This window comes from Entelurus aequoreus, linkage group LG15, assembly GCF_033978785.1.
Source record: "Entelurus aequoreus isolate RoL-2023_Sb linkage group LG15, RoL_Eaeq_v1.1, whole genome shotgun sequence".
Lineage (NCBI taxonomy): Eukaryota > Metazoa > Chordata > Actinopteri > Syngnathiformes > Syngnathidae > Entelurus > Entelurus aequoreus.
In genome coordinates this window covers 51,071,391-51,087,488 of record NC_084745.1, presented here as the reverse complement: position 1 = coordinate 51,087,488, position 16,098 = coordinate 51,071,391, and the positions used below count along the sequence as shown (strand labels likewise).

Here is a 16,098-nt window from a genome sequence, read left to right as displayed (position 1 = left end):
AAATCAAGGATAATAAATGATACAGAGGGAGGTCTCTAACAGCCTACAATGAAGAGAGCTTGGCCATGGCAGAATTCAAGCTGCAGGGCAAGGAGTTTGAAGTGCCTTAATGAACTCATATGGTGAATATCTTGGAGAAAGCACACCATCACTTGAAGTAAATAGTAGTATTTCAGTTTGAGCACATCATTAAATAGTTAGTTTGACATTTGCATGTAGACTGGAGTAGTTCAGGCAATACATGGGCAATAAGATGGGATGTTGGTATGTGACAGGAAGGAGGAATATAAAACTGCTTCGGCTTCTCCAAGTTAGGAGTGCCACATTTTTTGGACTTGACCTCCTCCAGGAACTGCAGTTCTGTATGACCACGCTCGCTTGTAATAAAGCAACTTTTTGTTCAGTCAAGCGTCTCTGACCTCATTTTTGATCCAGCCGCACTGCCGTGTCGCCCTTCTGTCCGGACCAGGATGACAAGACCAGAAATACACGTCAAGTTCAAATTGTTTAGTGATTGACAATAAGATAACAAGAAATGTCTTTTTTAAATATATGGCCACTCCTCCACCTTTTCCAGGACGATGGCATGGGAAGACATTATATGCATTAATAGCAACGTCCTTGTCAGAGACTGCTTTACTTAGCCACCTTAAGATAAGATAAGGAAGTCTGCATTTTCTTGCTGGAATCCAGATTTTGACTAAGTCTCATTTTGGCAGGAGACTCCTATTATTTAAATGGAGGCCTGACCCGGCTCTAAATTCATCAGCAGTACTGATGTTATTGAAGCTGGGTCCTGGATTTGGTTGCACATTGCCTGATAGCAGAAGTAAAAGCAACATCAAGATTTTCTCTTTCATTTTGGGAGATAACCCAATGAAAACATTCTTTGGCGGAATTGATTGTCACACACACACTAGGTGTGGTGAGATTATCCTCTGCATTTGACCCATCACCCTCACCCCATGACCAGGTGTGGCCAGGCTGCCAATCAGCGACAGGTGAGGAGGGAAAAGCGCTCAGGGAGACAAACAGGAAGTGGGACCAAAATAAGAGCGCTGACTAGGAGATAAACACAAACGCAAACAGACCATGTGACACCTGACAGGTCGTCACAGAAACGAGGGATGGATCTGAAGTTTATCGACAGACTTAAGTGTTGAAAGTTTAAAAATAAATACATTTTTATGACATTTTTTAATTGTCATTGCTCAAAAAATAATGAATTAAAATCAATGATGTTATGAATTATTGACCTATTTAAGATTGCAATTACGTTTAGTAAAAACTATTATTTAGTGGTTTTGCCATAACACAGGGGTCGGCAACCCAAAATGTTGAAAGAGCCATATTGGAGCAAAAATACAAAAACAAATTTGTCTGGAGCCGCTGTTGTGCGTCAATCTTACCACTGAATTGAATACACAAAGCTTAGTATCCTTTAGAAGGTTTATTATTAATTACAGACCGACAGGAACATCACACTGCCGGCCGGCTCCGTCACATGTGTGTGGTGTTACATAACAACTGGTACCTTGAACAAATCCGTTTCCGGTTCCGGGTCATGTGACCAGATGGATAACCAATACATGACAGCCGCAACAAAATAAAAGCCATATTACATAGTGTCTTGAGATATACATTGAATTGAGATGACTTACAGGAAACTAAATGAGCTCAAATATAGCTACAAATGAGGCATAATGGTGCAATATGTACATATAGCTAGCCTAAATAGCATGTTAGCATCGATTAGCTTGCAGTCATGCAGTGATCAAATATGTCTGATTAGCACTCCACACAAGTCAATAACAACAACAAAACTCACCTTTGTGCATTCACGCACAACGTTGAAAGTTTGGTGGACAAAATGAGACAGAAAAAGAAGACGTCCTAGAAAGTCGGAGAAAGTTATATTTGTAAACAAACTGAGGTGAGTTCAAGGACCGCCAAAATTAGTAGGACAAAACGGCGCTCGCCAAATACTCGAATCAGTGAAGCATGTTTAATATACAGTGTGCTTTATAACAAACAATTAGGGAGGTTTGTGTCATGTTTGTCCTCCTACAAAAACCATATTAAAACAAAAAATATTTTTTTTTCCCCCTCATCTATTTCCATTTTTCATACATTTTTTAAAAAGCGTCAGAGAGCCACTAGGGCGGCGCTAAAGAGCCGCATGCGGCTCTAGAGCCGCGGGTTTCCGACCCCTGCCATAACAAAACAGGGTTTTGACAAAAAGGGCATAAAATATTTTAAAAAAGAATATGATATGGACAGATAAACCTGAAATTGATCTAGGGATTTAAGTGTTGAATGAAAAAATACAAGATAAATACAAACGACCTATTTCTACCATTGTTATGAGCGAGACCCTTCCTGGTCCCCAAGAAAGCAGTGCGAGGCGAGTGGAGAACAAACGGATTTATTGACAGAGATGTGACACAATGTGATATTGATCATAAGCAGCGGCCATTCAAAAAAAGAAGAAATCCTCGTCATGATGTCAAGGCCATGAAACGTGAGCCCCGAATGATTTTATAGCCACCAACGTTTGATGTTGAAAGTATTTTAACGGCCAAAGAAGAATAGATGGAATAGCGTGAGGAGCAGTGGGATGAAGAACAAAGCACATCTCCATGACGTCCCTCAGCGATGGAGACATCTCTCTGTGTTCCAGTGCACAAAGCATCCTGGAGGAAGAAGATGACTCAGCACATTCCCAACAGAACCAAGTTGAACATCATCTTCACACAAGAACATTTGGAGGTGCAGACTTACTCAGCCTTCAGTCGCCACCCTCTCGGAGAGCTCCACGCCGCCGTGGCGAGCTGCGGGACAAACGCAAACGGTGAAGGAAGAACATCCAGAAGGTGCCTCGTCACTCACATCAGATCTTTGAGGTGTGACTTGGAAACATGAAGAAGCAGAGTGCTGCTCTTCTACTTCCTGACTAGGATACCTTCTTGATGAGTCAGCACACTTGAGGTCTCATTTGGCTGATCCTCATCATGAGGACTCATGTCAAACGTGAGATATGCCACACTTTGTATTGCGTGTGCTCACAGGAGGCTCTTTTATTGTGAAGGAGTCAGCCCAAGTTGGGATTTTCAGGCTAAACTTGTAACAAAGGTCCACATCAGACCTCCATGTGAGTGACGCTTCACCACGGCTTTGTTTCTTGCGGCTCAAAGAAAAGATGTTTTACTTACGAGCTGGATCGTACTGGGCTGAAATGAAAGGGAAACAAGGTGAAATGGACTTTTTCCTCACGTGTTTCTATGTGAGAGTGTGCGCTCTGTCTCTGTGGATCTTTGAGTGTTTGGCTGGAAGGCAACTAAAACATGCAGCCCGGATGAAAGCATCAACTCACGGCCTGGACCGAGAAGAAGAAGAAGAAGAAGACGGAGGACATTGGTGTCCCTCACCTTGTCTGTTTCTGTGACGCCTGACCATGACCATGATGATGGCCGCCAGGACGGCCGCCACAGCGACGACCGCCGCCGTGGCAGCGAGGGCGACGCTCAAGTTGTCTGTGGAGAGCAAAAAAGCACAAGTGGAGTGACAAAGCATGAAGAGGAAACCTTCATGACTACTTTGCATGCAGACGTCAAGCGTTGTCATGGTGACATGGATCAATAATGGTGACAGGTGGACTTGTGATGGGAAACATCTCCAACTAAATGTGTCTTTCTCACCTTCATGGCTTGCGTTGCTCAGGATGCTTCTTCTCTCCAGCTTGGTGACCAGGTCCTCCTTGACGCCAGACAGCTGGAACACACATTCGTACTTGCCCTCCACCTCGGCCGTCACCTCCACTTTCAGCTCCACCGACATCTGGAAGGTTCCGTCATGGTTGGGGAGCAGCTCTCCGTGCTCCACGTCTTCGAACATCTGCTCGCCGTCTTTCCTCCAAAACAGGTCGGCGAGGTCGGGGTAGAAACCTGTCGCCATGCAGGTGACTGGAGAGGATGGCGTCTTCTGGAGGAGGAACACCTCTGGAAGCTCTGCACAGGAAGTGATGTCACGTGTGAACAGAAGACAACGTGGGGAGAAGGTGTGGATGGAGGTAAAGATGGAGAGGAGGTGTGGATGGAGGTAAAGATGGAGAGAAGGTGTGGATGGAGGTAAAGATGGAGAGAAGGTGTGGATGGAGGTAAAGATGGAGAGAAGGGGTGGATGGAGGTAAAGATGGAGAGAAGGTGTGGATGGAGGTACAGATGGAGAGAAGGTGTGGTTGGAGGTAAAGATGGAGAGAAGGTGTGGGTGGAGGTAAAGATGGAGAGAAGGTGTGGGTGGAGGTAAAGATGGAGAGAAGGGGCGGATGGAGGTAAAGATGGAGAGAAGGTGTGGATGGAGGTGAAGATGGAGAGAAGGTGTGGATGGAGGTAAAGATGGAGAGAAGGTGTGGATGGAGGTAAAGATGGAGAGAAGGTGTGGATGGAGGTGAAGATGGAGAGAAGGTGTGGATGGAGGTTAAGATGGAGAGAAGGTGTGGATGGAGGTAAAGATGGAGAGAAGGTGTGGATGGAGGTAAAGATGGAGAGAAGGGGTGGATGGAGGTAAAGATGGACAGAAGGTGTGGATGGAGGTAAAGATGGAGAGAAGGTGTGGATGGAGGTAAAGATGGAGAGAAGGTGTGGATGGAGGTAAAGATGGAGAGAAGGTGTGGATGGAGGTAAAGATGGAGAGGAGGGGTGGATGGAGGTAAAGATGGAGAGGTGGGGTGATGGAGGTAAATATGGAGAGAAGGTGTGGATGGAGGTAAAGATGGAGAGAAGGTGTGGATGGAGGTAAAGATGGAGAGAAGGTGTGGATGGAGGTAAAGATGGAGAGAAGGTGTGGGTGGAGGTAAAGATGGAGAGAAGGTGTGGGTGGAGGTAAAGATGGAGAGAAGGTGTGGATGGAGGTAAAGATGGAGAGAAGGTGTGGATGGAGGTAAAGATGGAGAGAAGGTGTGGATGGAGGTAAAGATGGAGAGAAGGTGTGGATGGAGGTAAAGATGGAGAGAAGGTGTGGATGGAGGTAAAGATGGAGAGAAGGTGTGGATGGAGGTAAAGAAGGAGGGAAGGTGTGAATGGAGGTAAAGATGGAGAGAAGGTGTGGGTGGAGGTAAAGATGGAGAGGAGGTGTGGATGGAGGTAAAGGTGGAGAGGAGGTATGGATGGAGGTAAAGATGGAGAGGAGGTGTGGATGGAGGTAAAGATGGAGAGAAGGTGTGGATGGAGGTAAAGATGGAGAGAAGGTGTGGATGGAGGTAAAGATGGAGAGAAGGTGTGGATGGAGGTAAAGATGGAGAGAAGGTGTGGATGGAGGTAAAGATGGAGAGGAGGTGTGGATGGAGGTAAAGGTGGAGAGGAGGTATGGATGGAGGTAAAGATGGAGAGGACGTGTGGATGGAGGTAAAGATGGAGAGAAGGTGTGGATGGAGGTAAAGATGGAGAGAAGGTGTGGATGGAGGTAAAGATGGAGAGAAGGTGTGGATGGAGGTAAAGATGGAGAGAAGGTGTGAATGGAGGTAAAGATGGAGAGAAGGTGTGGATGGAGGTAAAGAACAAGAGAAGGTGTGGATGGAGGTAAAGATGGAGAGAAGGTGTGGATGGAGGTAAAGATGGAGAGAAGGTGTGGATGGAGGTAAAGATGAAGAGAAGGAGTGGATGGAGGTAAAGATGGAGAGAAGGTGTGGATGGAGGTAAAGATGGAGAGAAGGTGTGGATGGAGGTAAAGATGGAGAGAAGGTGTGGACGGAAGTAAAGATGGAGAGGTGTGAATGGAGGTAAAGATGGAGAGAAGGTGTGGATGGAGGTAAAGATGGAGAGAAGGTGTGGATGGAGGTAAAGATGGAGAGAAGGTGTGGGTGGAGGTAAAGATGGAGAGAAGGTGTGAAAGGAGGTAAAGATGGAGAGAAGGTGTGGATGGAGGTAAAGATGGAGAGAAGGTGTGGATGGAGGTAAAGATGGAGAGGAGGTGTGGATGGAGGTAAAGGTGGTGAGAAGGTGTGGATGGAGGTAAAGATGGAGAGAAGGTGTGGATGGAGGTAAAGATGGGGAGAAGGTGTGGATGGAGGTAAAAATGGAGAGAAGGTGTGGATGGAGGTAAAGATGGAGAGGAGGTGTGGATGGAGGTAAAGGTGGTGAGAAGGTGTGGATGGAGGTAAAGATGGAGAGAAGGTGTGGGTGGAGGTAAAGATGCAGAGAAGGTGTGGATGGAGGTAAAGATGGAGAGAAGGTGTGGATGGAGGTAAAGATGGAGAGAAGGTGTGGGTGGAGGTACAGATGGAGAGAAGGTGTGGATGGAGGTAAAGATGGAGAGAAGGTGTGGATGGAGGTAAAGATGGAGAGAAGGTGTGGGTGGAGGTACAGATGGAGAGAAGGTGTGGATGGAGGTAAAGATGGAGAGAAGGTGTGGATGGAGGTAAAGATGGAGAGAAGGTGTGGATGGAGGTAAAGATGGGGAGAAGGTGTGGATAGAGGTAAAGATGGAGAGAAGGTGTGGATGGAGGTAAAGATGGAGAGAAGGTGTGGATGGAGGTAAAGATGGAGAGAAGGTGTGGATGGAGGTAAAGATGGAGAGAAGGTGTGGGTGGAGGTAAAGATGGAGAGAAGGGGTGGATGGAGGTAAAGATGGAGAGAAGGTGTGGATGGAGGTAAAGATGGAGAGAAGGATGGAGAGGAGGTGTGGATGGAGGTAAAGATGGAGAGAAGGTGTGGATGGAGGTAAAGATAGAGAGGTGTGGATGGAGGTAAAGATGGAGAGAATGTGTGGATGGAGGTAAAGATGGAGAGAAGGTGTGGGTGGAGGTAAAGATGGAGAGAAGGTGAGAGAAAGAGAAAAGAGTATAAAGAGACAGAGTGTAATGTCAGTAATGTTCCTATAGGGGGAGTGCTAACATGTTAAAAGGTGAAAGTACAAGGTGTGCTTTTACCTGTTCTCATTAGGACCTTCTTCCCATTGTTCACATACTTCTTCAAGTAAGAAGGACATTCCTCAGTGAAATAATACTTAGCGTTGTCTAGTAGAAATATGTTCTGGTCCCACTGGAGTTTGTCGGGGAAAGCTTGTGGTTTTGCTGCAGTCCATGTCCATGTCTTCATGTCCAACGATATGTAATCTTCTCCATCATAACCTTGCTGCTGCCAACCTGTAACCTCATCAGTCTCATCATTCCATTCACATCCTGACATCCACTGGACAATGTGAACACCTGAGACACACAAAGTGTTGTAAAGCAGTCACACACACACACACACACACACACACACACACACACACACACACACACACACACACACACACACACACACACACACACACACACACTCACACACACAAACACACACACAAACACAGACACACACACACACACAGACACACACACAAACACACAGACAAACACACACACACAAACACACACACAAACACACACACACACACACACACACAGTATTAGTGTAGGTTATTATGGGATGGACAGAGACAAGGTATATCAGTGCAGTAATGTGTGTTTTACTACAGTATAACAAGAGTACATCAAATATATTTAAGTAGTAGAAAGTTCAACATAAACAAACCTCCAGTTTGGTTGAAACGCTTCTTAAGAACTTCAAGGTTGTGTTTGTTATTAAACTCATTACGAACACTGTTCTCTGTTTCTATCTGCCAGTATTTTGGATCCTCTGCTGTGATTTTGTTCATCCAGTCCTGTTTGGATTCTGCTTTCCTGATGTTGCTGTCATAGTAACTAATCTCAACTCCATCAACATAACCAACAATCACAAACTCTGGGAAGTTTGGAACTTGAGAGGATGCAGTTTCGAAATACCGCAGCGTGTGAATCACTGAAAGAAGAACACAACAACAAGATGACTTTTTATTATTTAGTTTCATGTTCAACAATCTTGCACTGTGAATATTTGAGCTCATTCAGTCTTCAGTGGGGTCTTAAAGTCAACATCAAACACTGCTAGATATCACAGTCAAGACTCACATGGTGTTCTATGACAAGTACAACACATGAATAATATATTTTATTATTGGACATCTGTTGACACTTTCAACATTTTGAAAATAAACATATCTTTTCTCCAATGGAGGCTGAATATGAACACAAGCTGTTCTGCCCATTTGATGTCGACTCTTACTGACACCTTGTGGCGGGATGATGTTACTACACTTGATTACTTTCTGACACTTCCGTGGTTGAAGATTTCAAGAAGTCAGTGTTCCTTCTTACAAGCCTTGGACAAATAAGTCTTTCAACAAGAAAAAACTGAAGCCAAAACAAATTACGGATTTCTCTGCTTCTGGAACTTTCTTGGAACACTTTGAATTTTTGTTGAATGATGAAGAAAAAGGGAAAACAATAAAATATGTTTAAACAGAACCAGGTTTAAGTAATAAAAGGCTTGAATAATATAAGAATGAATATAATTAATAAGTAATATAAACTCTCAGAAGTCAAATAAGTGAAGGCACAAAGAGGATTGATGAATAATCATTTATAAAGTTATAAAAATGACTTACCAGGCGTCACGCTGTGCATTTGCACGACCAGAAGAAAGAATAAAAACAAGTCCATGATGTCAGCACGAAACAAAAAGATGTTGTCACTTTTAATGCCATTGACTGGCTGTGGCCAAAGTGCTGAACGTGGGGGAAAAGTGTGAGGCAGACGCTTCTGCTGGCACAATATCAAAGAAAGTGAAAGTGAAATTAGACACGGTGAAGCCAAACATTGACTGGATGCTTGTTTCTAAACGCAGCGACCGTCACGAAAGATAAAGATGGTTTCTTATGACAAATAAATCATTTTTATTATGTTTTGCTTTAATTTTGTCGTAGCTGTCAAAAGTGAACACACTTATCCACATAGGTGAGTAGTAACCAGTTACATTTACTTAGATAAGAAACACAACTTTTACTTTGCTATATAACATTGTTACATTTATTGATATCATAGTTATTTATCATCTATTTAATATTGCTTGTCAAGGCCCTTGCTGGGAATTGTGGTCCCTCTGAAAGAGTATCTTTGTGGGCCCCTCTACCCCATTCATTGCCACCTTCAATGTTTGTCTTTTTTACTCTTCTTGACAGTGCCTGGTAGCTGCGAATCTTTGGGTGTCCCACGATTTGATTCAATATCGATTCTTGGGGTCACGATTCGATTCTAAATCGATTTTTTTTCTCTCGATTCATCGCAATTCTCGATTCAAAAACGATATTTTCCCGATTTTAAAGGATTGTCTATTCATGGAATACATAGATTTCAGCAGGATCTACCCCAGTCTGCTGACATGCAAGCAGAGTAGTAGATTTTTGTAAAAAGCTTTTATAATTGTAAAGGACAATGTTTTATCAACTGATTGCAATAATGTAAATTTGTTTTAACTATTAAATGAACCAAAAATATTTTATCTTTGTGAAAATATTGGACACAGTGTGTTGTCAAGCTTATGAGATGCGATGCAAGTGTAAGCCACTGTGACACTATTGTTCTTTTTTATTTATTTTTATAAATGTCTAATGATAATGTCAATGAGGGATTTTTAATCACTGCTATGTTGAAATTGTAACTAATATTGATACTGTTGTTGATAATATTCATTTTTGTTTCACTACTTTTGGTTAGTTCTGTGTCGTGTTTGTGTCTCCTCTCAATTGCTCTGTTTATTGCAGTTCTGAGTGTTGCTGGGTCGGGTTTGGTTTTGGAATTGGATTGCATTGTTACGGTATTGCTGTGTATTTTTTTGTTGGATTGATTAATTTAAAAAAATAAAAATAATTTAAATTAAAAAAAAAATAAAAAAAATAAATAAAAAATCGATTTTTATTTTAATTTAATTTGATTTATTTTTTTATTTTTTTTGTGTCCTGTCCAGCTTCTCAGGCAAATCATATAGTAGATGTAGATGCCCATATCGGCTGTTCAGATTTACTTTACAAAAGAGAAGTGTAGGATACTTCTCTTGTTGCCTTATTTGTATTTGACTTTATTAAATGTATTTATATTATCATTTGGTGCAGCCGGGCCGGAGCAGGAGGGGATAGAAAGAGGAAAAAAGGAAGACAGAGGGGGGAATTGTGGGGACAAGAGGGGGATTAGACAGAGAGACACAAACAACAACAGTAAACACAACAATAACAACAACAACAATAGAGCAACATCAGCAAATACGACATGTACAAATATGATGGTAAAAGTGATAGCAAATAAGCAGTTAGCGAAAATAAAAAATAATACAGAAATGACAATGAGCATTATTACACTACAAATGGAGCAATACAAATACCAATAGAAATAGCGCTATTGATAATGAACAATACCAATAATCTACCTTTATTATCAACAATACAGTTGTTCAAATGCAACAATACATATACGTAATGATAACTAGAGATACAAAAGAATGCAGAAAAATGGAGGGGAAGAAAGAGACGCAACCTATATTAACCTTGTAGATTGTTATAGTAACAATCGGTTAAGCTTTGTCAGTGTGTCATGTGTTATACCCAGTTTACTCTAGGGCAGGGGTCGGCAACCTTTACCACTCAAAGAGCCATTTTGGCAAGTTTCACAAATTAAAGAAAGTAATGGGAGCCACAAAAAAAAAATTTAAATTTAAAATGAAAAACACCGCATACAAAGCTTAAATGCTTTGTGCTATGATAACTAGGGGTCTCCGACACATGCACCGGAACGCACTTTAGTGTAGAAATTTGATGTTAGTGCAGCCCGCGAGTTTTGAATGATTGGCGCTTGATAGCATCACACTTGACAACCCTCTCATTTTTCCCGGGAGACTCCCGAATATCAGAGCGGGATGACCCTGCATTTGGCGCCCTCTACAGTCGGCCCTAACAGTGTACCTGCTCGACCACATGTAAAATGCAATTTCAGCTTGCTCACGTAAGTGACAGCAAGGCGTACTAACTCAGCAGCCACACATCTTACACTGACGGTGCCAATACCCAGAATCCCATGCAGCTCTAACTCTTCCGCTCAACCAACGCACGGAGAGGGGGGGGGGGGTTGATGTGTGGGGGGATTTGGTGGTAGCGGGGTGTATAATGTAATAATGTAGACCGGAAGAGATAGGGGCTGCATGGGATTCTGGGTAATGGTTGTGTTGTGTTTATGTTGTGTTACGGTGGGATGTTCTCCAGAAATGTGTTTTTCATTCTTTTTTGGTGTGGGTTCACAGTGTGGCGCATATTTGTAACGTAACAATGTTAAAGTTGTTTGATATGGCTACCGTCAGTGTAAGCTGTGTGGCTGATGAGTAAGTATGCTTTGCTGTCTCCTGTGTGTGCAAGTAATAACAACATGCAACATGTGGCTGGACTGGCACGCTGTATGTAAATGCTATAGAGGACAATTACTGCAGTGCAATTACAGCACGCCCTTTATTTAGTAATTAGAGTGTAAATAGGATTATTTTTTCCCTGGGAGTAATCTATGAGAGACACTGAGATCCATAAATCTCCTGGGAAAATCGGGGGGTTCGGCATGTATGTAGCTGAGCCGCATCAGAGTGGTCAAGGAGCCGCATGCGGCTCCGGAGCCGCGGGTTGCCGACCCCTGCTCTAGGGCAACAACATTAATATATGTTTGATGAAACGTGATTATGTGCATGAGTAGATGTATGCATATGTACTTGTACATGTACAGAATGTGTATATGTGTGTAAAATCGATTTTTTAAAAATGAGAATCGATTCAACGTGAGAATCGTGATTCGAATTTGAATCGATTTTTTCCCACACCCCTAGTGCCTGGCGTCATGCACCCAATTTGTTTCATTTTCTTTCATGATGAACCACTTACCAAGTCAGAGTATTATTATGTAAATGCTGTATTATTATTCAATGACACATTTTACAAGAGCACATGCAACACATCATGATAAGGTAACTAAGGTCATTATTCAGTAATTATTAAGAACAATGTTTCTTACTGAGTAGAAGTTGAATGTGTCACAATACAATTCAATGCAGCCTCTAATGGGCGCACATGTTTGTCCGACAGTGATATGTGTGTAACACACATGCACAGTCACATCCTTGCTCTACAATCAACTGGCGACTGTTTTTTGTAATGAACTAGTGACTTGTCCAGAGTGTAGCACAGCCAGGTGACAGCTAACGTAGGCTCCAGAGTCCAGCCTGCGCCCTGTCAAAGCTCATTTGACACACATTATTGTATGAACAAGTAGACCAGGGGTCACCAAGGCGGTGCCCGCGGGCACCAGGTCGCCCGTAAGGACCAGATGAGTCGCCCGCTGGCCTGTTCTAAAAATAGCTCAAATAGCAGCACTTACCAGTGAGCTGCCTCTACTTTTTAAATTGTATTTATTTACTAGCACGCTGGTCTCACTTTGCTCGACATTTCTAATTCTAAGAGAGACAAAACTCAAATACAATTTGAAAATCCAAGAAAATATTTTAAAGACTTGGTCTTCACTTGTTTAAATGAATTCATTTATTTTTTTTACTTTGCTTCTTATAACTTTCAGAAAGACAATTTTAGAGAAAAAAATACAACCTTAAAAATTACTTTAAGATTTTTAAACAAATATAAATTTTTACCTTTTAAATTCCTTCCTCTTCTTTCCTGACAATTTAAAGGCCTACTGAAAGCCACTACTAGCGACCACACAGTCTGATAGTTTATATATCAATGATGAAATCTTAACATTGCAACACATGCCAATACGGCCGGGTTAACTTATAAAGTGACATTTTAAATTTCCCGGGAAACTTCCGGTTGAAAACGTCTATGTATGATGACGTTTGCGCGTGACGTCAATGATTGAAGCGGAAGTATTGGGACACATTGTATCACAATACAAAAAGCTGTGTTTTCATCGCAAAATTCCACAGTATTCTGGACATCTGTGTTGGTGAATCTTTTGCAATTTGTTTAATGAACAATGGAGACTGCAAAAAAAAGAAAGCTGTAGGTGGGATCTGTGTATTAGCGGCTGGCTGCAGCAACACAACCAGGAGGACTTTGACTTGGTTAGCAGACGCGCTATCCGACGCTAGCCGGCGACCGCACGGATGATCGGGTGAAGTCCTTCGTCGCTCCGTCGATCGCTGGAACGCAGGTGAGCACGGGTGTTGATGAGCAGATGAGGGCTGGCTGGCGTAGGTGGAGAGCTAATGTTTTTAGCATAGATCTGTGAGGTCCCGTAGCTAAGTTAGCTTCAATGGCGTCATTAGCAGCAGCATTGTTAAGCTTCGCCAGGCCGGAAAGCATTAACCGTGTATTTACATGTCCATGGTTTAATAGTATTGTTGATTTTCTGTCTATCCTTCCAGTCAGGGGTTTATTTCTTTTGTTTCTATCTGCAGTTAAGCCCGATGCTATCACGTTAGCTCCGTAGCTAAAGTGCTTCGCAGATGTATTGTCGTGGAGATAAAAGTCACTGTGAATGTCCATTTTGCGTTATCGACTCTCATTTTCAAGAGGATATAGTATCCGAGGTGGTTTAAAATACAAATCCGTGATCCACAATAGAAAAAGGAGAACGTGTGGAATCCAATGAACCAGCTTGTACCTAAGTTACGGTCAGAGCGAAAAAAGATACGTCCTGCACTGCACTCTAGTCCTTCACTATCACGTACCTCATCCACAAATCTTTCATCCTCGTTCAAATTAATGGGGTAATCGTCGCTTTCTCTGTCCGAATCGCTCTCGCTGCTGGTGTAAATGTGCAAATGTGAGGAGCCTTTCAACCTGCGACGTCACGCTACTTCCGGTACAGGCAAGGCTTTTTTTTATCAGCGACCAAAACTTTATTGTCGATGTTCTCTACTAAATCCTTTCAGCAAAACTATGGCAATATCGCGAAATGATCAAGTATGACACATAGAATGGATCTGCTATCCCCATTTAAATGAAAAAAATTCATTTCAGTAGGCCTTTAATGCGCCTTATGTATGAAAATAGACCTGACTAGACCCGCTCATCGGCAATGCGCCTTATAATCCGGTGCGCCCTATGGTCCGGAAAATACGGCAAGTAAATGGTCATCGGGAAAATATCTTTATTTGTGTGGTTGTTAGCTCCAGGAACATTACATTCATGTCTGACAAAGCGCAAATACTGAAGAGATGAGGCTGATATCGAAAAGTGTTGAAATGCACTGAACAACAACAATTAGCTTTTGCAAGCTGCCAATGTTTTATATATATATAAAAAAAAAAGGGTTGATTATTTCTGCATAAAGTGCTAAGACTAAATTATGTTCCACGTGCTTCGTTCGTGTAACTAAAGAAGGCAAACAAAAAAAAAAGCTTGGCATCTGAAGTAAATGTAATTCCCACTTACTGACCCGCCTTGATCCTGGTCCTACAGTCTGGGGCTGGCGAGGCCTGCAGGCACGTCATTGCTACAAAGACAGTCGTTGAAAAATGCAGAGTTTTTCCACTTGTTCATAGTTAAGGTGCCATTCGAAGGGTTAAAATGTGTTTTATAATCGAGTTCGGCACCAAAATCGAGGTCAAAAGTATCTATGACAAAAAAAAACAGACAGATTATCTTATTTTAAGTACAAAACCCAAAAGCAGTGAAGTTGTCACGTTGTGTAAATGGTAAATAAAAACAGAAAACAATGATTTGCAAATCCTTTTCAACTTATATTCAATTGAATAGACTGCAAAGACAAGATATTTAACATTCAAACTGGAAAACGTTATTTTTTGCAAATATTAGCTCATTTGGAATTTGATGTCTGCAACATTTTTCTCAAAAGCGGCAAAAAAGAGTGAGAAAGTGGAGGAATGCTCATCAAACACTTATTTGGAACATCCCACAGGTGAACAGGCTAATTGGGAACAGGTGGGTGCCATGATTGGGTATGAAAAGCAGCGAAAAGCGAGGGTCACCACTTTGTCAACAAATGCCTGAGCAAATAGTCCAACAGTTTAAGAACAACATTTCTCAACCAGCTATTGCAAGGAATTTCGGGATTTCACCATCTTCAGAGAATCTGGAGAAATCGCTGCACATAAGCGATGATATTACGGACCTTCGATCCCTCAGGCTGTACCGCGTCAAGAAGCGACATCAGTGTGTAAAGGATATCACCACATGGGCTCAGGAACACTTCAGAAAACCACTGTCAGTAACTACAGTTCATCGCTACGTCTGTAAGTGCAAGTTAAAGGCCTACTGAAAGCCACTACTAGCGACCACGCAGTCTGATAGTTTATATATCAATGATGAAATCTTAACATTGCAACACATGCCAATACGGCCGGGTTAACTTATAAAGTGACATTTTAAATTTCCCGGCAAACTTCCGGCTGAAAACGTCTCGATATGATGACGTTTGCGCGTGACGTCAACCGTTCAAGCGGAAGTATTGGTACCCCATTGAATCCAATGCAAAAAGCTCTGTTTTCATCTCAAAATTCCACAGTATTCTGGACATCTGTGTTGGTGAATCTTTTGCAATTTGTTTAATGAACAATGGAGACTGCAAAGAAGAAAGTTGTAGGTGGGATCGGTGTATTAGCGGCTGGCTGCAGCAACACAACCAGGAGGACTTTGAGGATAGCAGAAGCGCTAGCCGAACGACCTCACCTTGACTTCCTCCGTCTCCGGGCCGCAAACCGCATCGGTGATCGGGTGAAGTCCTTCGTCGTACCGTCGATCGCTGGAACGCAAGTGAGCACGGGTCGTGATGAGCAGATGAGAGCTGGCGTAGGTGCAGAGCTAATGTTTTTAGCATAGCTCTGTCGAGGTTCCGTAGCTAAGTTAGCTTCAATGGCGTCGTTAGCAACAGCATTGCTAAGCTTCGCCAAGCTGGAAAACATTAACCGTGTAGTTACATGTCCAGAGTTTGGTAGTATTGTTGATCTTCTGTCTATCCTTCCAGTCAGGGACTTATTTGTTTTGTTTTTATATGCATTTGAGCCAGATGCTATCACGTTAGCTCAGTAGCTAAAGTGCTTCGCCGATGTATTGTCGTGGAGATAAAAGTCACTGTGAATGTCCATTTCGCGTTCTCGACTCTCATTTTCAAGAGGATATAGTATCCGAGGTGGTTTAAAATACAAATCCGTGATCCACAATAGAAAAAGGAGAGAG

The 16,098-nt window shown here is 42.4% G+C and overlaps 1 protein-coding gene across 3 annotated transcripts in view; it reads right to left on the bottom strand.

Moving 5' to 3' along the window:
- Positions 1-2,800: 2,800 nt before the first annotated feature.
- The window catches only part of LOC133630237 (class I histocompatibility antigen, F10 alpha chain-like), a 30,355-nt gene continuing 17,057 nt past the window's right edge, over positions 2,801-16,098 (bottom strand). The window contains exons 2-6 of one of the 3 annotated variants that reach the window (XM_062021707.1): positions 8,524-8,677; positions 7,572-7,838; positions 6,926-7,204; positions 3,699-4,007; positions 2,801-3,533 (exon numbers count right to left, since the gene is read on the bottom strand). In XM_062021707.1, the coding sequence (XP_061877691.1) occupies positions 3,370-3,533; positions 3,699-4,007; positions 6,926-7,204; positions 7,572-7,838; positions 8,524-8,677 (1,173 nt within the window). In that variant the 3' untranslated portion in view covers positions 2,801-3,369. Of the gene's footprint in view, positions 4,008-6,925; positions 7,205-7,571; positions 7,839-8,523; positions 8,678-16,098 lie in introns of all 3 variants that reach the window. The other 2 variants (XM_062021705.1, XM_062021706.1) reach the window with 2 other exon arrangements.